Source organism: Stegastes partitus, unplaced genomic scaffold (assembly GCF_000690725.1).
Source record: "Stegastes partitus isolate 25-593 unplaced genomic scaffold, Stegastes_partitus-1.0.2 Scaffold1254, whole genome shotgun sequence".
NCBI lineage: Eukaryota > Metazoa > Chordata > Actinopteri > Pomacentridae > Stegastes > Stegastes partitus.
In genome coordinates, this window is record NW_007578985.1 from 228,116 (window position 1) to 248,331 (window position 20,216).

General features: G+C 40.3%; 1 protein-coding gene across 2 annotated transcripts; it reads left to right on the forward strand.

Annotated features, from left to right (window-relative positions):
• The first annotated feature begins 819 nt into the window (after positions 1-819).
• Positions 820-19,666, forward strand: mindy1 (MINDY lysine 48 deubiquitinase 1). 2 transcript variants are annotated; one of them, XM_008297861.1, is made up of 12 exons: positions 820-898; positions 4,048-4,891; positions 7,529-7,780; positions 8,545-8,792; positions 9,885-9,942; positions 10,560-10,624; positions 11,011-11,169; positions 11,628-11,730; positions 13,184-13,326; positions 13,440-13,634; positions 13,716-13,883; positions 14,975-19,666. In XM_008297861.1, the coding sequence occupies exons 2-12, from the start codon at positions 4,525-4,527 to the stop codon at positions 15,038-15,040; spliced, it is 1,824 nt and encodes a 607-aa protein (XP_008296083.1). In that variant the 5' UTR covers positions 820-898; positions 4,048-4,524; the 3' UTR covers positions 15,041-19,666. The 2 variants fall into 2 exon arrangements, with proteins under 2 accessions (XP_008296083.1, XP_008296082.1); XM_008297860.1 differs by lacking the exon at positions 820-898 and adding an exon at positions 1,558-1,647.
• Positions 19,667-20,216: the final 550 nt, after the last annotated feature.

A 20,216-nucleotide genomic window follows, 5' to 3' on the forward strand; every position in this document is an offset into this window, starting at 1 on the left:
AGAGACAGAAAATGATGAGAAAGAAATGTAAAACAATCACAGACAGATGCAAAATTAGTACAAGAGATGCTAAACAGACTTGGAGACACAAAGTCATACAAAAAGCACACAAGACACAAAACAGCAAAAAAGGAGATGCAAGAAGTCCACACAGAGACAGAAAATATAGACATGCACAACAAAAAAAAAAAAAACACACAACAGCAAGAGACTCAAATTGACCACAGAGACAAAAAAAAGATGATGCAAAGAGGTGCAAAATAAGAGACACAAAACAAACACAAACAAATGTAAAGTAACTAGAGAGACACACAAAATAGTGACAAAGAGCTGCAAATGAACACCAAGACAATAAACATCTATGAGAGATGAGCACAAATGACGCAAACAATATTGTATTCATTTTCCAGAGTGTCATCAGTCATCTAATATTATGTTGTTTCTTATTTATTTATTTATTTAGTTAGTTAGTTAGTTAGTTGGTATCTATTTTTATTTTATTTTATTTTTAAATGTGTGGTGTGGTGAACTGCTGACTGCACGACAAATTGCCCCTAGGGGATAATAAGGATGACTTTAAAATCTGACATTGATGTAGTTAAAAACAAACAAAAGAAACAAAAAAAAAAAACATTAATTTTCTTTGGTCAACCTCATTCAGCAAATTTCGGTTCGTTTTGAAATCCTTCGTTAACCGTGCGAGCGGAGTTTTGTAAACAGCAATGTGACTTTAACGACAGGAATGAGAACCCCGCCTCTCACAGCTACCGTCGTACTCAAATCCAACACACCGGACTGGGTCGGCGGAGCGCAAAGGTAAACTTTGTCCGACTTAATGAAGCTGCACCTGAGAGCGGACAGTGTTGTGAAGTCTCCTGCTAGAAGCTGTGGGATGAAGGTAGTAAATAAATTAATAATGACCATGTTAAGAAATTGACGCCAAAACCCATTGATTTACTTATCGGTGATATTACCTTGATTAATGGGCAAACTGGGATTGTTACTATTCCGTTTTTCAGTTCGACCCATTTTAAGACATTAACTTTTTCGTCTTTAACTTTGTTAGGCAACAGAAAGCCAACTACGAGCCGACCAAAGCTCACAAAACTAGATGTAATTTTAAAAAAAATACGTGTTAATGGGACATTACTTCTTGCCGAAATTGGCAGCGTCTCCCAGCGACCTCGACAAGGTGAAAAGTAACCTTCTCAGCCCAGTGTGTTTCAGCAAGTAACGTATTTGTTTCTAAATTGCTCTATTTGTGAATGGAGTTTTGCTTTGTCATAGCTGTATAGTGTTCTTGCTAGCTGCCGCTAACACAACCTTGTAACGAACACTTAACTACGTTAATGCAGCCTGTCAGCTCTGTTTCTTTGTTCGGTTTATTTTGGTTTTATTCGTGTTTTGCACTGTGAGTGCCCAAAGCGTCGGTGCTGTCTCACAAAAGTGTTGTCACTAGACAAAAAAAAAGTTCGGAGCTAGCCGTGTGGCTAAAGGCTAACGCAGGCTTTTAAAGTTGAGCGGATGTGACGTACGGGCGGCGGTGGGCGGGGCCTATGAGCCTGGCGGAGAGGAATGTAAACAGCTAGCATCATGCCCGTCCACCAGCCAACGTCAGCGCACAGCACACACCCGCACCTGCTGTTGGTAAGCTGCGTCTCGTTAAACCGACTGTCTGTCCAGGTGTGAATGCGGGGCTTAGTGTCGTATATAGGGAACCGGCTCCCGCGAGGAAGTTTGACTCTTTCCGGAACAAAGCTAACTTGGCTAAGTTAGCTCGTAGAGCTAGCGTCAGGTTGGCTAGCTCGGGGGAGTTGTTGTGTCACAGCAGAAAGCTGCTTATTGCTGAGGCGGCATCGGGCTGCTGGTTCCAGGGTTTCTGTCAGGTTTCTGCTGAGGTGACGGTTGTTGTGAAGGACGGCTGTCAGGCTAACGCTGTCAGCAGAGAGTACACACACTCCCAGTGTTAAGTTTTAACTGTGAAACCTGTTTAGTCAGAGTGACACTGTGCTGAGCTGCTTCTCTGCTTTCTTATCTCACTGAGGAGCATTATGGGAAACTTAAGCACTTGTTTGGCTGACTGATGACTGTCCTCAGTGCTGGTTACCGAAACACACCGTTCCTCCTCACTTCGTACAGTCTGTGAAACAGGTCTGCCACAAACAGCTATAAATGCAGCATGTCATATTTTATTTATTTCTCTTCAGTCTTTTTAACTTTAGAGAATAATTCTATTTGTCATTATAAAGCACAGCTTTTTACAGCAGAACGGACATCATAAAACAAACAAGGACAACGGAAATGTGCTTGGGCAGGTGGACAGTGGAGTCATAGACAAGAAATCACAAGTCTGTAGTCCAACATTTGCATTGCATAGTGTCACATATTCACGATGCACAAAATGAATGAGGTTGTCAATGCAACGACTTGGTGAAGTTGGTAGACATTGGAGGTGACAGGGTGTTATTGTGGACACATAAATCCTGAGTGTTCCACAGATGTTGGATGAATTACATGTCTTGAGAGTCTGCAGGTCGTGGCAGGACTAGAACATTTTCAGCTGCTATTGGAGGGCAGTGCATACTCATGTGTTATGATGACAAGTGTTGTCTTGTTTGGATGTCAAGTGATGGAGGCAAATGAATGAAACAACCATTGCTTTGAGGATTTCATCTCTATCATTGGGCTTTGCCACCTATGAAGTTCAGGCGTGTTCTTTGTCCTTGTTTTATCCCTGCTCATACCATCACTTCTCCACCTGAAATGTCTTCTCTTAGTACGATGCTGACATCCATGTTGTGTTCCCCCGTATGGCACCAAATACAACATCTGCCATCTTCTCTTTACAGCTGAAAATTACTCAATCAGTGAAAAGGACTGTCCTCCAACTTGCGAGTGTCCAAAAATATGAGCACCTACTGGAGCCAATTACAACACTGTTATGCCATTAGATCGAGGCCCAGGTGTGGGCGTTGTGATCACAGACCAGCTCCTTTCACAGTTTGGGCAGATATTCTTTGCTTGTGAACACCAACAACTTCATTTACAGTCTCTGTAGACAATTGCAGATGATTTCTTAAGATGGAAGAGCTGGATATGATGATAATGGGCTCCGGTGGCGACACATGGTCTGTGGCCATGTGGCAGCTTGTCTGTCCTGCCATGCTGTCTGAAACGATTTCCTTCAAGACAAATGGTCGAGTGCCTTGTTATGGTCCTAACTCACATCCAGCAGCCAACAGCCTGTTCCTGTTTTTCTCTTATCATCTGTGGCATCGTGTCATTTGAATAAAGCTGCATTTAAAGGGGCGCTTTCATAGTCACTGGTCAAAGGACTGTTTGTGTGCTGGTCACACTCTCTGGTCATTGTCCTTTAAAGACACAGCTGACTCAAGTGTGGATTTACTCTGTGGTTGAGAATTTGTCATCAGTTACCAGTTCAAAAACAGTTTGTGCACAGCTGACTAAACTTAATCCTTTTCTAACCAGAGCAACAGATTTTTAAGAATCATTCATTCAGCAATCATAAGATCATTTGTAAATGTTTTTGTTGAGTGTATTTTTTATATTGAGTCATCTATCAAATATTTTACCGATTAGTCAGTTAATAGCCAGTGGTTAATTTCCTGACAAAATAACAGTTTAATTTATTTTGACAAACTGTTTGCCATCACATGATGCAGTACAGTTTTAAATGTAAACAAATGATTACTGAGTAAATTGCAAAACTGTAGATTTAACATAGAAACGCCAACAGGGTAGAAATAAACAAAAAAAAAAAAACAACAACAAGGACTAATATTTTATTTAGTAGTGTGACTCCAAAAGTGTCTTTTAAACACCGCTACAAAGAGGAAAAAGTTTGGTTTACATCAATCAAGGACAATAACAGTATGTACCTGTGATAGACACTTCATCAATAGCAAAAGGAATATTGTCCCATCAACATTTTTGCATGGAAAAAACAGCCCCTAAATGACCAGAAAGAGATGCAAACTAGCCACAAAGACATCTGTGCTGATCTATTCTTCTTGTTTCTCTCTTCAGGTCTGACAGGACCTAAATCTTCCGTCCCTGCAGCTCTGCCAGCGAAGACGCCATCTTGGGCCGAGCAGACGGACTTCGTGTTTTTCTTGATATTTCCTGCCTTTAATTATTTTTTTAATTCATGACGAGGACGTGATCCCCCCTGGAAGCTGTGCGTCATGTTCAGTCTCAGATAGAGTTTTTTTTGTGAAACCTTCAGCAGGTGGTGGACACGCTGACAGATAAGTAACTGTCTCCTAAGTGTCCCGGCGGCCATGTTGGAGCTGCTGCCTGCCACCTCCTCTGCCTCGCCACCATCTTAAATTAGCCTTTTGACCACACGGCCTGACGCTGGGGACGTGTTTCCCTAATGAAGGCCTCAGTTTCTTGATTTGTTTTTTTTCTACACATCTTGTTTGTGTACATAAGGAGCCTGTGTTCGTCCTGTCAAACCGCGGAACCTCGTTTTTTTTGTTAGTGTCCAGCGATCAGCTCATCATGGCGGAGTCCAGCTCAGAGCAATCAGCTGCCACTGACCTGCTGATCGAACGCAGCAAAGATGAGCCGACCGTCAGCACGGAAAGTTTCTCCAAAGAACTGATTGTAACCATGACGACAGAGGGGTCTGACCTCGGAGCACCAAGCAGCAACGGCGGCGCCCACCGACCCCTTCCTGCTAAAATTCAGAAGAAAGAAGACGAAGAGGGGGAGGAAGAGGAGGCCACACCCACGCCGCCGGAGTCGTCACTAAGTCTGTCGTCTGAAAACGGGACACTTACTGCCGTCACCACAGAAGAAGAAGCTCTGTCAGCTCTGCTCAGACACATTAAGACTGAAGGAGGGCCGGACAGAGGAGGAGATCCAGGTGAGAGGCCAGACCAGCTGTATGATAAGGTGTCATGTATATTTACATTTACAACAGCTTAGCAAGCAGAGATGGGTGCATTTATTGATGGTTTAAACATTCTTTCCCCAGCTGTGAATCATTAACACAATTTTCTTGAATTCATTTTGCAGACAGTTAATGATCGCTTCAGGTCATCTGCACCAAACACAGTCTTTAAACCTGCACACTGACGACTCATTAGAAAGCGATTGTTATTGACTAGTTTTTGACTAACATTTGTTTTGAACTATACGACAACAACATAACACATCCCCACTTTTTTGATTCCTGAATGTTCAAAATAGGATGTTCTAGTCAAAACTGTAACTGTAGTGTTACTGAACAGAAACACACAGACCCACATTACAACCGAAACATTTGACTTCAATACTGGTTCAAGAGACTTCATTTAAACAGAACAGCAACATTGTTTTGTGTTTGTTATATATATATATGTAAGTAGCTACATCAGAGCAAGAGTGGCACATTTTTGAATTCATTTATGTTCTGAGGAATTGGTTTTAAAAAATATTATTTCTACTAGTAATAAGAAAAAATATTAATCTTATAGTTGGTCTTTAAGATAAAGGACTGAAGGAGTGTCTCTGATGGAATAAAATGACCAGCAAGAGACACAAAACCACTGCAAAAATACACAAAAGAACCAGAGAAAGACAGAAATCAACTAAAAGGCTGATGTCAACCACAAAAAAACAAAGACACACAAAATTAACATATGTTAAAGCACTGTCCACGAGAGCTGCTAACTCGAATTTCATTGTGCTTTCTTGAACAATGACAATAAAGAGGTTCTGATTCTAAAATGTTCCGCAGTCTGGCATCCTAAAAGTTGTTATTGGTAAATTATGACAGACCCATAAATCATCCATAAATGATTCATAGTACATCTGTGAATTATTAATGGTGCTGTGCATGTAAACAATCTTTAAACTGCTTTAGTGCTGTTAGTTGTTGTTGTGTTCCTGCTAATTACAACTGGCTCCACACTGCTGACAGCACATGTTACAAGGCACATTACAGACCGATAAAGTGGCTGCACATGTAGAAAGATGTGTTTGTGTGTCTCTGGTTCGTAGTAAAGCTGAGCTCCAGCTGGTTAACATTCAGGAAGCTGAGACTATGTGGAGCAGGAGACGCCCTCAATCAGCCTTTGTTATGATTGGCTGCAGGCCAGCAGGGTGAAAGAGTGACAAACAGTAGGAACCAAAAACACTGTCATCGCTTCTAATATTCATGAGAACTTCATTTACAACAGCAGGAACAAAGTGTGGCACAGATATTAGAGGGGACACATAATGCTTTTTGTGGTTTTTGTGTATTCAGTTCTGGTGGCAGAAGTTTAAATTATTCAGGGTCAGAGGTCCAAAACAAATTTCTGTAGAAATGCTTCCTGAAGTATTACCGCTACTTCCCCATCAACCTGACGCCACATTTTCCACCCACAAGCTGCAGCCTTTGTTGCAGATGTTTAATTTATTAATTTAGTTGATGGGGACCAATAATGTCTGAAAACACGCCAAACGTGGCCACAAGAAAATATTAAAGTACAGTAACACGATCACAGAGCAATGAAGGAGCATATTGTTATACAATATACCTCGTGGTTTTCTAAAAAAAAAAAAAGAGCTGTCAGTTAAAGCAGTCAAGCATGAATTACTTTGTAAGTTTATTCTGATTTTGCTAGTTACAATACAGTTTAACATAGTACCTAACATGGAACGGAGATGTGCTGCTCACAGAGTTTATAGCTATTACTTATTTTCAACTCTTGTCCCTAGTTGGGTTTTTATGTATTCATTCAGTTTATAAATATCACAATAAAGGATTAAATACACAGCATGGGTAAAATAAATTAATACCATGTTGCTGCCAAAGTTTTTGGTTGTTCCTGTGATAACCGCTTTTGAAGGTGAAAGAATACATTGAGAGTTTTTAGATGTCCTTAAACGTCCACATGAGTCACGTACAGTCAGGTCACTGGTATTTATTTAACACATTTAAAGCAAAAAAGATTGAGCCAAAAGAGGGGGGAAAAAAATCAATGCTGCAAGTTTTCCTAGCAAGATAAAATGTTAGAGATAAAACACTGCAATATTTATAATATATTTTTACCTAACAAATTAAAATGTTGAGATTTAGACCTTGCAAACCCAAATATTTCCCTCGTTTCCCACCTCTGCAGTAGGCGACTGTATGTGGACACTGGAGTGAATAAAAATGTTATTTATCTCTGCTTAGCACAAGGTAAATATTTTTTTCAAGTTTCCAGACAAGCTCTCCTCCCTTAAATTTTTAAAATATGTCTACTGTCAGCATTTCATGGTGACAGACATGTGAAAGCAATTTTATAATACAATTTTTTTTCCCTCGATATAAAGGCGGTTTTAAAAAGATAGCCTGCCTTTTAAACCAGTTGCCGATTTTGGTTCAGAATGTTAAAGAGACTAAAACAGTAGCTGAGTTGTATAAACGACCAGTACACAAGGACTCTGTTATCTGTAAATTTGTCCAAAAATGCAAGCAGAACCTCAGAAGTAAAATGCAGAGCTGGGAATGTGCACGATCCTTTATGACCTCCATGTTGTCTGGTTGCAGGTCTGGACCTGGACCTGGAGGAAAGCTCCTCGGTGGTGACAGCAGGCGGCTCAGACGACCAGCGGGAGTCCACCAACTCGGCGTCGTTTTCCATCCCCAGTCTGGAGCTGTCAGATGGGGTCACGGCCACAGGAAACTCCCTGGACGTGGAGGACGGCCTGTCCTCGTCCTACTCGGCTCTGGGTGTGGAGGGCGGCTCTCCGGCCACCGAGGTCCCCAGTCTGAAGGAGGACGAGGCGCTGGAAGCTGCTGGTGAGGCGTCTTCTGATGTTTACTGTGAGACTGAGCTCTGTGAGGCGTTCAGGGTTCAGCTGTGGGATGCAACTTAAATTCTCCTCAGTGACAGCCAACCTTTTACCTGTAAATTGATGAAGTCCACCAAACAACAACAAAATCAAATATAGCGTTTTTTTTATTGTTGCTTTTTAAACTCACTGATTCAATAACTCATAAATCATAAAAAATAAAAGTCTACCAGAGAGGCTTCTCTCGTGGATTACTCAGGAAAAATTCAACCTTTTTGCAGTGTTGATGGTGAAGCCATATATCCTACAGCCTTAATCAAAATAGTTACAGAATAGTGCAAACTAATCATCTTTCTCCTTGTTTTTTTTTTCAACAGATGTGTCAGGGTCACTTTGTGGCTCCTTTCCTTTGTTTTGTTTTCTTTGTGGTTGTCTTAAATCTCTCATTTTGTTAGATTTTCCTTCCAACAAGAATTGTTTATAGTTACTTCAGACAGGTGAAGTAATCTGTCAGTACTCTGGGTTTGAGCCCTGTAGTGAACTGATAAATATCTAAACAGCTTCACTGTTTGGATTTCTGTTCTTTAAGTCCTGACTGCAGATGTTTTCTTTAAAATTCATCAGAAATTCACAGTGTGAATGTTTGCATGATGTGTTCAGTGTTGACAACAACAACACACTGAGGAGTCAAACCAGGTTGTGTTTGTTCCTGATCATAACGTAAATGTCTGTTTAAGCTGCTCCTCAGTACGACTGTCCTTCTGTCCACAGGGGGCGCTGTTGTTGCAGCAGTTGCTCCACCACCTCCTTCTGCTGCTGCTGCTCCTCCAGCTGCCGCCGCCGCCGCTGCCGCTGCTGCTGCTGCTGCTGCCGCCCCAGAGCCCGGACCCTCCATGCCGGCGTATTACCTGGTGAAGTGGATCACCTGGAAGGAGAAGAAGACTCCCATCATCACGCAGAGTGAGAACGGACCCTGCCCCCTGCTGGCCATCATGAACACACTCTTCCTGCGCTGGAAGGTAAAACACACATTAATAATAATAAACTTTATATATGCACATACATGTGTCATATAAATGTTAAGGACAGTGACAGCCATAGTTTTGCCTTTATGCACCACCACAGTGGATCTGAAATGAAGCAATCCAGGTGTGACTGAAGTACAGACTTTAATTCAGTGGGTTTAACTAAAATATTGCAAAATTACATTTTTTACACAGCTGGTTCATTTTCACAGGGTCGAAAGTGATTGGACAGCTGACTGACGGGCAGTTTCACGGCCACATGTGACTTCATTTGATAACAAATTAAGTTTGCATAAAAGAATATAGTGTTATAAGGCCAAGCAGTTTTTTGCTCCTGTCACATTTCTACTTACTGTTGGCTCATTTTTCACTGCAACATAAAGTCCTGCACCTCTATGGAAACATCACAACCATGGCTAGAAGGAGAGAGAATTCAGAAATGTCTTCTGTGCAGCATAACATGGTTAAAATGCTATAAATTATGAAGAAAAAGAAAATAACAGCTGTTTACAAAAATTGACAAAACCTGGAATCAACATGTACAATATTTTTCCAAGTGCACGCAGGTTTTACCAACACTTGAAGATAATGGTGACCAATAACTGTAATATTTTGCATTTTAAACATACTTGTTTAACACAACCTGCAGTTCACCCTAACTGTGTCACTGATGTGTAGCTTAATTTTAATGTCTCCTGTGGGAAAGTTGCTCTGCAGGCACGCAAGAAACACAGAAACACAGAAAACACAATCCATGCCGTCTCTGATGCAGTGAGCTCCCAGTGTTGTGTTGAGCAGCACAGAATCTTTAGAATCTGTTTTCATCCATTTGTTTTTGTCAGTTATTTTAATAAAAATCACAATTTTAAGCTTGAATTGTGGTCGTTTTCCAACAGAATGGCGCATCACAGATGAGCAGTTCAAGGACTTCTTTCCGCTGTGATAAATTTGGCCTTTTTGGTGATTTAAATGTTGTTGTTTTTTTAAAGAATACATGCCTCTCAAACTACCAAGTGTGTTAATCCTAGCTTAATAAAGCATGACTTGTATGTTGTACTCACTATGTGTGTTTGTTTGTGTTTTCAGGCGAAGCTTCCTGCTCAGACTGAAGTTGTTACTACTGAGGACCTGATGGCTCACCTGGGTACGATCACACCTGGGCTCAGATTATTATTTTTATCTTCTTTTTTTCATTTAACTGGAAAAACTCTGTCCGTAAAATATCACAAGACAAGTCACTGTTCCTCATGGAGAAAAGCGACATCTCCAGATGTTTGTTTTTGTTCAACCAACAACTAAAAATCCAACATAGACTCAGTTTTCTTACATGTGACTAAAAAAAAAAGCATCTTCTTTAATTTGAGAAACTCAAAACAACAAAATGTTTAAGAAATGACCTCAGTAGTCGTTCAGTTATCAGTAGTTGCAGATTAATTTTTGCTGCTCTTTAAATGGATCAACCGTATAGTTTCTGAAATGTGAACAAGTAGTAAAGAGATGCCAGAAATCCAAAACCCAACAGATTCAGTTTGCAGTAATTTAGAATTAAATTGGCACAGGCAGTATTTATCTGTTTTTGAGTCCACTTGGAACCAAACAGAAAACCTTTTGTTTTGGTTTTAGTCCAGATGCTTGATGTAGATTTTGACTGTGAGCCTGAACAAACTTCAATAAAACAAACAGACCTGAGGTGTTCTTTTGTTTGTTTTAAGTGAAGCAGACGATGTTACTGACTGCTGTTTGTGTCCGTCTGTTCTGCAGGAGAGTGTGTGTTGTCTGTTACACCCAGAGAGAAGACCGACGGCATGGAGCTCAACTTCCAGCAGGTACCCAACGATAAACACACACCAGCACAAATGTGTGGTTTCTGTTCAGTCTTTATGATGACACTCACTGACCTGATTCTAACCTCAACCAGTCGAGTGACGCTCAGAGGAAACCACACTGGATGTAAAAGAAAAAAAAAATTGTGCTTAAAAAAGACAGAAATATGAAACGACTCACTCTTTCTGTCAGTAAGCTTGGATATGATGAGAACTGGTTCCTGATTGTAAAGAAAGCGTTTTAAATGGTTACGGGTCCCACGTGATAAAAAACAGTTTTCATAGATGTTTGTATGTCTTTAAAACTTGGAGTTGTTGAATAAAAGCCGTGAGAATCGATCAGTTTAAGTGCTGATATTAAATCTAAATGTGCTGGCTGTGTTTTGCAGAACATGAGCGATGCCATGGCCGTCCTCCCGAAGCTTTCCACCGGCCTCGACGTCAACGTTCGCTTCACTGGAGTCACCGACTTTGAATACACGCCAGAGTGCATCGTGTTCGACCTGCTGGACATCCCGCTGTACCACGGCTGGCTGGTCGACCCTCAGGTAACGCGCTAGTTAACCCTCCGAACACCAAGCGCTTTGGTGTTTTGTTCCTTCCTTCACATTTTTTCCTCATTGTGAGCTCGTTTTTTGGCTACAATACAAAGTTCTGCACTTCAATGGACACAGGGCAAGCATGAAGACAAAACAATCAACAAACAACATTTTTCTTTTCTTTAGATAATTTGCAGCTTAAATTTTTAATTTGACTCCTGTCTGCCCTGTTTAAACTAGGGATTGTTAATGACTATTCATCAATTTAATAATTTAATACTGTTAAAGCTGGAGACGCGATGACGTGTTGTAGATTAGCTGTAGTACCTGCTTGCACCACCAGGTTACTGTTGAGCATCACTGCAGTTAGAACTTGTGAAGTGTTCTTGGGTTCATGTCGTGTTTTGTTGCGGTTCTTCCAGTATTCCGGCTTCAATGCAAAGATAAATGATGTATTGTGTGTTCAGAGTCCAGAGATGGTGGCCGCTGTGGGGAAACTGAGTTACAACCAGCTGGTGGAGAAAATCATTGACTATAAACACTCTGCAGACAGCAGCCGAGTCGGTGAAGGTATGAAAACACACACATACTTGTACATATAAACATGAACCTAAACGCACACACTGCAGAGTAATGATTAATGTTATGGCCAAGGTTTTTTTTTTTTATGTCGGCGCTGATCAATGTATTCAAAGTATGTATTTAGAGAAACGTATAAAAACAGTATGCATTCATGTAAACTTAAAGAAACAGTTTGTATTTATAAAAATGCATATAAACAGTGTGCATTTATATAAACTCATGTAAACATATAAACAGTATGTATTTACTCAAACTGATATAAAGTATTTATGAGTCCATATAAACAGTATGCAGTTCCATAAACGTATATATTTATATAAGCGTATACAGTCTGTATTTATATAAGCATGTATTAACAGTATATTTTTATATGAACATGTATCAACATAATGCATTTCTATAAACATAAATGAGCTGTATTTATATGAATGTTAGAATTAGCTGTATGTATTAATTAGGGGTGGGACTTTAACACATTAAGTCCGATTAATTAAGTACAAGAAAAGAACGCATTAAAATTTGTCGCTATCCAGGACTGCTACCGCGAACAGCTCCAGTGGTTTCTGTGCTCGCTGCGACATGCTTTGCATTCAGGTGGTACCGTCAGCTCGATGTGCTTCGGTGGGATGCTAATTCTTTTTTGCACAAGTTGCACAAAACCACGCACTTGTCAAGGCTTCCATCAGGCAGTTTTTTAAAAATGAAACCTGGCCTCCATCAGTCCATGCGATGCACTCATCGGATTCCTCCATGTTTGTTGTTGTTAGCGTAGCGCTGAAGCATCTTGTGCATCACTGTGATCAGTGGCCATGAAATCGGGTGCTGACAAACGCTCCGTGTTGTCTGGATGCAAACTGCGATTAAATGTGTACATTTTTTTAACGCGTTATTTTTGTTGTAATTAATTAATCGTAACGCTTTAACATATACTAGGGATGGGACTTTAACGCGTTATTTATGCTGTAATTAACGCGTTAAAGTCCCACCTCTAGCATTAATATAAACACGTACTCACAGTGTGTATTAATATGAACACATTTATTGTAATATAGAAACATCTGAACAGTGTGTGTACTGTATTTGTCTAAATATATGTAAACATTATGCATTTATATATGAACAGTATTCAGTTCCATGAATGCATATAAATATGTATTTACTTAGCATAAACCAAATGGTATGTATTTATATAGACATGTGCTTATGCGATGTATTTATATGAATGTGTTTAAACGGTATGTGTTTATCAAAGCAGCTGTATAACAGTATATATATGAATGTATATTAACAGTATGTCGTATAGAAACGGTACGTATTTATATGAGCGCACACAAACAGCATGTATGTGTCTAAACGCATGTAACTGATATTAAAAGTATGCATTTATGTAAGTGTATATGAACCATGTGTATTTACATGTATCTGTGTGTGTGATGTGCAGGTCTGGTGGCGGAGCAGTTTCTGGAGTCGACAGCGACTCAGTTGTCGTATCACGGTCTGTGTGAGCTCAACACAACGGCCAAAGAAGGAGAGATCTCCGTGTTCTTCAGAAACAACCACTTCAGTACCATGATCAAACACAAGGTGGAGACAAACACACTGTAGTACCATGATCAGACATAAGGACAATCTGTTAATGAAGTTTTCTCTGTCTCTCGGTCACCTTTACTGGTTGTTAATAAAGTTTTCTCTCTCAGGGTCACCTGTACCTGCTGGTGACGGACCAGGGCTTCCTGCAGGAGGAGGGTTTGGTCTGGGAGTCTCTTCATAACGTCGAGGGAGACGGAAACTTCTGCGACTCCGACTTCAGACTGTGTCATCCTCCTCAGAGAGCCCCGCCCACCTCCCACCTGCCGCCCAGCGCTCAGGAGCAGCAGAGGCAGATCGACCAGGTGAGGCCGCCAGGAGACGCTGATGAACTGAGAGCAACGATCAATTGACACGTCACTGATTGAGCTTGTCGTTGGTGTCAGGACTACCTGGTGGCAGTTTCCCTGCAGCAGCAGCAGGGCGGCGCCCCCGGACCCCTCAGTGACCTGGAATTGGCCCGACAGCTCCAGCAGGAGGAATACCAGCAACAGCAGCAACTCCAGCAACAGCAGCAACAGCAGCAACAGGGATCAATGCAGGCAGCACAGCAGGTAACATCACCGAACCTCCCCGACACCAACATCTGTTGAGGTTAAATCCACTATCTAGTCCACTCAGCAGATTCTGATTGAATCAGAATTTCATCTCTTAAGTCAACAAAACTCAGAGACTACAGTTCAAATCTGTAAACCCTGCAACAGTCTTTAGCTGCTGAATGAATCAAGATCTTCTTAATGAAGCAGAATTATTGTGACACCCTGCAGCTCCACCCTGAAAATGAGCTGAACAGCAGAGACTAACAAACTTAATAACAATAGCAACGTTTACAAAATGTCCAAAAAGTGGCAGAAAAGAAAATGTGAGTGTTTGAAAAACTTAAAATACCAGAAAAATCTGACTAAAATGTCAAGAAATTAAGAAAATGTCTCCTTAAATATCTAAAATCTATAATTATTGAACGTCCAGTGACTTACAATGTGGAAGATCTCAGAAAATAATTAATGAAACAAAAATGAAGTGAAATTGCTGCCCTGACAATGTACAAAAATAGGAAAAAAGAAAATGTTCCCCAAATATTTTTTAAATATTAAATACATTCATACAAAGCACTGTTGCCTCGCAGCTAGAAGGTCGCTGGTTCGCGTCCCGGTGGGGGCACTGGAATCTGTCTGTGTGGAGTTTGCATGTTCTCCCCATGCAGCGTGGGTTCTCTCCGGGTTCTCCAGCTTCCTCCCACACAGTCCAAAAACATGTTGAGGTTAATTGGTGATTCTAAATTGTCCGTAGGTGTGAATGTGAGTGTGCTTGGTTGTCTGTCTCTAAGTGTAGCCCTGTGATAGACTGGTGACCTGTCCAGGGTGTCCCCTGCCTTCACCCTGAGTCAGCTGGGATAGACTCCAGCCCCCCACGACCCTAGTGAGGATTAAACGGTGTATAGATAATGAATAGACATTCATACAAAGTTTCAAGATTTTAAACAGTAACTGACGTGAAGGTGGTTTTTCACAAACAACTGGGTCCAAATGATTCTCAAAATAAACACGTGTTGTTGTTGTTGTTGTTGTTGTTGTCATCGTCAGCCTCGAGCTGCTCTGCTTCTGCTGTTGTCGTGGTGACGGTGTGTTGTTGTTGTCGTTTCCAGGTCAGAGGTCAGGGGTCACAGCAAGCCAGGAGGAGAGACAAGGACTCAGACTGTGTCCTCCTATAGACTCTTCATCATCATCATCTTCATCGTTATCATCATTACTGTCTGTAACTCCGTTAACCTCCCTGAGTCCAGTGTGTCTGCAGCGGGGAGGTCTCTCTCTCACACACACACACACACACACACACACACACACACACACACACACACACACACACACACACAGAGTGAGCTCAATGCCAAACCCCAGTGCTTTTATCCAGCAGGTCACGGTTGGTTTTGTGTCAGATTCCAGTCTGTAAATTTGTAAGAAATAATCGTGGAGTCTGGTGGAACTCACGGGTAACGCTGTCGAATAAATCTGCCTTTACGAAGGACTCGACGTCTATTCATCGTCAATAAACTCATGAACTGACGCCTCTAATCTCAGTCATTAACCTTTAAATGAGAAGAACTTCGGGTTGCCAACAGTCAAAACTGCAGCAGAGCTACGATTTCACAAACTGAAACAAACAAAATCTGAAACAAAATCTGTCAAATTTTGGACGGTCGGACAAACGAGACAAGACACCTGAAGACGTCACCTGAGAATCCACACGCTTACTCCTTCATCTCACTTCAATTTCCAGGTTTTTTCACATACGTTATGGACCGGACAAAATATTAAGAACATTCTTCAGTATAGAAAGTAGAATAGTCATCTTTCTAAAAACAAACAAAAAAAAACCTGGAAATTCAGAAGCTTCATGAAAGAGTCGAGCGCTGTTGAGAGCATTTACACTTTTGTCCAAAGCACTAGTTTCTGTGCTGCTGTGTTGAATTCCTTTGTGTACTTCAGAGCAAGTCAGTTAGTTTTACTACAATTACGGAGTCTGCAGGGACCAGAAAACCGTTTTGGGTACAATACTGCCTCTTACGTTTTCATTATGAGCAAGACATAAAATCTCAGCGTTAAATTTTGTTTGTAGAGGCGTTGTTTTGGTGCAAGTCGACCTTCTGAACTCCAAGCAGATTCTTTACACATGTTTCCTCTCTGTGGGCTCATTTTCCACTGCAACAGAAAGTCCTGCAGCTCTGTGGAAACAGAACAACCAGGACTAGAAGTAGAGAGAACTTAAAATGTCTAACGCACAGTATGACAAACTAATAATGCAACAAATCACAGAAAAGGAAAACGCCACATTGCATTTCTTTGATTATTTATTGTGCAATGTCAACACTGGAAAAAATGTCGACTCTACGTGATGCAGATAGTTTACGGCTTAGTTTGATTTGTTTTTGTACTTGTGCTTTGTCTAAACACTGCCTGCAGTTCAGCCGAGAAGTCCCTGAATTTTAGTCACTGGTTGCTTCTTAGCAAAATTATTTGTTTTTGTTTTTTTTTTTTTTTAGATTTTGGCACGAGTGTGTTTTTGTGTAGGATAAATCCAACAAAACGGTGCGTCACACATGATAAGTGCAACTGAAAATGCCTCGATTTTTCATATTTCTACACTTTCCGGTGTCATTTCTGCAATATTTGGGGTTCAGAGGGTTGAAGGATAATTCAGATTTATTCCAACCTGCTGTTTTTCCCATGAACATGGATATGATGAATATTCAGGGAGACGGTGGACATCGGGGCACAAGTTTTTTGTTTTCAACCTCTCAGTAAAAACATAGATGTAGTAGACCTAACCACAAATCTATTAATTTGCAGAATTATTCTTCAGCATCTCACAACTTCTTTCAGCTCTTTAACATCAGAAACGCCGCTGAGCTGAAGGTGACGTCTTCACATGTCTCGTTTTGTTCAATTAAAAGTATTCAGTTCAGGGTGACCAATGACCAGCAGCAGGTTTACAGATATTTGCCAACTTAATGACTGCTTGCCAATGACTTCTTTCTTGACTGACTGGGGATCATTTCCCTCTCTCTCTTTTTTTTATTTCTTATTAAATTGATTCAAGAATCAGCTGTTAAATGTGAGCCAAAGACTTCCACATACAGTGACCGAGCAGTTCTTATTAATGACCTTTAGCTGTTCATGAGCCTGTTGGGACCTGAGGGACACACACTTGTTGCATCAGGTTTTAACAGGCTCTAGGGTTTATTGACCATTAATAAAGACAAGCCTTTATAAAACACAGATTTACTGGAAAGCGGCACCGTAAAACGATGAAGGGAAACTGTTGGAAAACCTGAATCTGTGATCTGTGTTTTACTGACTTTAACTGACGGGATCAGTTTCACCAGAAGACGCTCGAAAAAATTAAAACGTTTCTGTCACTTTCACGGGAAGCTCCTGAGTGGAAACTTGAATTCAGACGGACATTACGAGTCATTCTGGAGGAGAAATCTGCTAAAATAACAAAAACATAAAGGTCATATCTACTGAGTTTGTTACACTACGTCTTCTGGTGAAACTGATCCAACAATCGCTTTTAATGCAGACTGAAGTTGAACTGGAAACCAGGAAGTGGGCAGAGACTGCTGGAGTTACCCGACTCAAAACTCCTTTTAGATTTCCACAGATCTTTGTTTCCCAGCAGATTAATGCAGAAAATGAACTCTGAAGGTTTTAAAACTCTTATTTATTATTTCACAGCTTCGTCTCATACATGCAGAAGGTTACTGATCGCAAAGTCTAGTTTGGCAGAGTTGAAGGAAAGGTCTTGTTTAAACCGAAACCTTTAACATTTTAATTCGTCTTTATCTCCCCTCTGCTTTACACATCCTGCAGTTCAGCCGAAAACTCTGAATTTTTGTCCCGTAACCGAGTCACTGATGGCTTCACGGTGGCACCCAGGAGCAGATTTTTCTTCTTTGTGCTGAATCTGATCAGAGCAAATGGTTAATTTCTATTGAATTTATAAATGAGACATGTTGATAAAACTGATTTTTGATGTAGTGGCACAATTTTAAGCATAGATTTGATTAAGTGAGTAGTTCAAGGACTCATGGGAAGTTCCAAAAAAACAATGATTCATTCAGATTTTACCGTTTTGGGTTGATTGTGTAATTTTGGTGAGAAATAACACAAGGTTTGGGGGTTTAGAGGATTTTTATTTTTTAAGAAACCTTCTGGAACTTGTGAGAAAGTTTTGCAGCTGTGAAATAAAACATGAAGCTTTGATCAGCAGCAAGAAGCCAAATGGTCTAAAATAGTTAAAGGATTCCTTTGTGAAAACTGATAACTTGAGGGTGAAAAACCATTAAAACTGTCTACTCTGGTAGTTTAATCGTAGCAACTGGACTTGCTTGAGTTCCTTGAAGACGTTCCACCTTCATCCAAGAGGCTTCATCAGTTCTGAATGACTAGTTGCGAGTTCCACATACTTCTATCCTAAAGGAGCCATTAACACCTGAGTTTCAGTTTCAACTGGGGGTTTGTTGCTCTTCCCCCCTCGTTATGTGAGTCGTTAGCGCTCCCCACTGCCACAAAGGGGTTCGTTTGGGTCTTTTGTGGCTAAGTGTGAATGTAGTTTCATCTTCCTATCCTTAGGACTGAATTCAGAGAGGTGAAACGTCTTCGAGGAACTCAAGCAAGTACTACGATTAATCTACCAGAATAACCACGACCTGGATGACTGAGAGTCTTCACAGACATTAACACTGTCAGAACTCAGAGTGACGATGCGTTCACTGACTGCTATGAGTTCTCATTGATCATCTTTACACGGAAAACATGTGGACACCTGTTTTTCTTCATTGATCCATAAACCAGAGTTTCTGTCATTAGGAAACCTGAAGCTGCCTGGAAAATAAAAAAAAAAAACTACAGACGTCATAAGAGACATAAAATAATAACAATAGACATAATTTCGGTCCTTTCTTATCCTGAATAAACAGACAATAATTGTGTTTCTGTTTTAAATAATTTATTTTATTTATGACTTCATATCCCATCATTTGAACACATGAGTTAAAGTTTTGACTTTTAATCAATTTTTCTTTTAATTGATCAACATAGTTATAATTTTTAATAATTATTTATGACTTAATTATTATTTTTTTAAAATTGCAAATTAATCATAATTTAGTCTTTTATCTTTGATTTAAGATCTCATAAGTTTGATTTAAGTCAGACACGTAACTCATTTCAGATTTATGAGTCCAACACTCTGAATTTTGTATTTATGGCTTCAGTGGATCAAAATGTTAAATCTGAAAGTCTAAATATAAACTTAGAATCATAACTGTGATTTCAAGTCAGTATTTAGCCTGTGTACTATTTTTAATCTGCTGTGGAAACAAACAGAAATCTAAAACCCCGGATGGAGTTTCATGAGACAAATCAAACTACGTTGTGATTCTCAGACGGTTTTAACTGTTTCAACTTTGTGTTCGTCTCGATTTTCTTCTTCTTCGATCAGAAACGAGAGTTTTTGAGGCGAGTGGAAAACATGAACCCAGTAACTCTTAACCTGTTTTAAACGAGTGTCTCTACAGCCACGGTGAGGTGAATTAAACCGCTAACGTCTCAGAGTACAAACTGTGTCAAAGCAGTTTCACATGAAAACATTCAGCCCTTAACTTCTCCATCACGAGTGTTTCAGGCGTCGCCACTTATTTGCATCATCGTCAGGTGTTTTTTTTAAAAAGGTTTTTCTTCAGTGTGACCGAAGGACTGCTGCCATGCTCTGTTCAAGCTTTGTATTTAATTTGTCATCCTGTCATATTGTCAATAAAAACAGAATCTCACTTCTGCTTCGTGGTTGGTTGATGTTGACATGAAGGTTTTTCTCCTTTTGGTTTTGGTCATTTTCAGTGTTTCAAACATCCTGCAGTGAAATTATTAGTTCTAATAGAAGCGACATTTGAACAGAAAAGTTAAAAAGTTTCAGCGAGGTCAAAGTTAAGGCTTTGTCTTACATTTCTATATTCAATCATTTCCAGGTTTATGGAAACCTGGAACAAAGCTGCCAACACAGTAATAGTCATAAAAAACATAAGAACATGTTGTTACGAGTCAAGATGTTGACTTCTCATGTATTTCTGTTTATGTTGCCTTTGGCGACTATTTGTGATATGTGGAACTTTACTATGCTAATTATTTATGCTTTAGCGTATTAATATTGAGCTGCAAGGTGGCTCAGTGGTTAGCACAGTCGCCCCGGTGGGGACACCAGGGATCTTTCTGTATGGAGTCTCCATGTTCTCCCCGTGCAGCGTGGGTTCTCTCTGGGTTCTCCAGCTTCCTCCCACAGAATCCAAAAACATGTTGAGGTTAATTGGTGATTCTAAATTGTCCGTAGGT

Excerpts from the sequence above, each read along its gene's own strand:
- mindy1 (XM_008297861.1), top strand. The coding sequence starts at position 4,525 with ATGGCGGAGTCCAGCTCAGAGCAATCAGCTGCCACTGACCTGCTGATC. Across the intron at positions 7,781-8,544 it reads CGAGGCGCTGGAAGCTGCTG|GGGGCGCTGTTGTTGCAGCA; the intron begins GTGAGGCGTCTT and ends TTCTGTCCACAG. Across the intron at positions 8,793-9,884 it reads CACTCTTCCTGCGCTGGAAG|GCGAAGCTTCCTGCTCAGAC; the intron begins GTAAAACACACA and ends TTGTGTTTTCAG.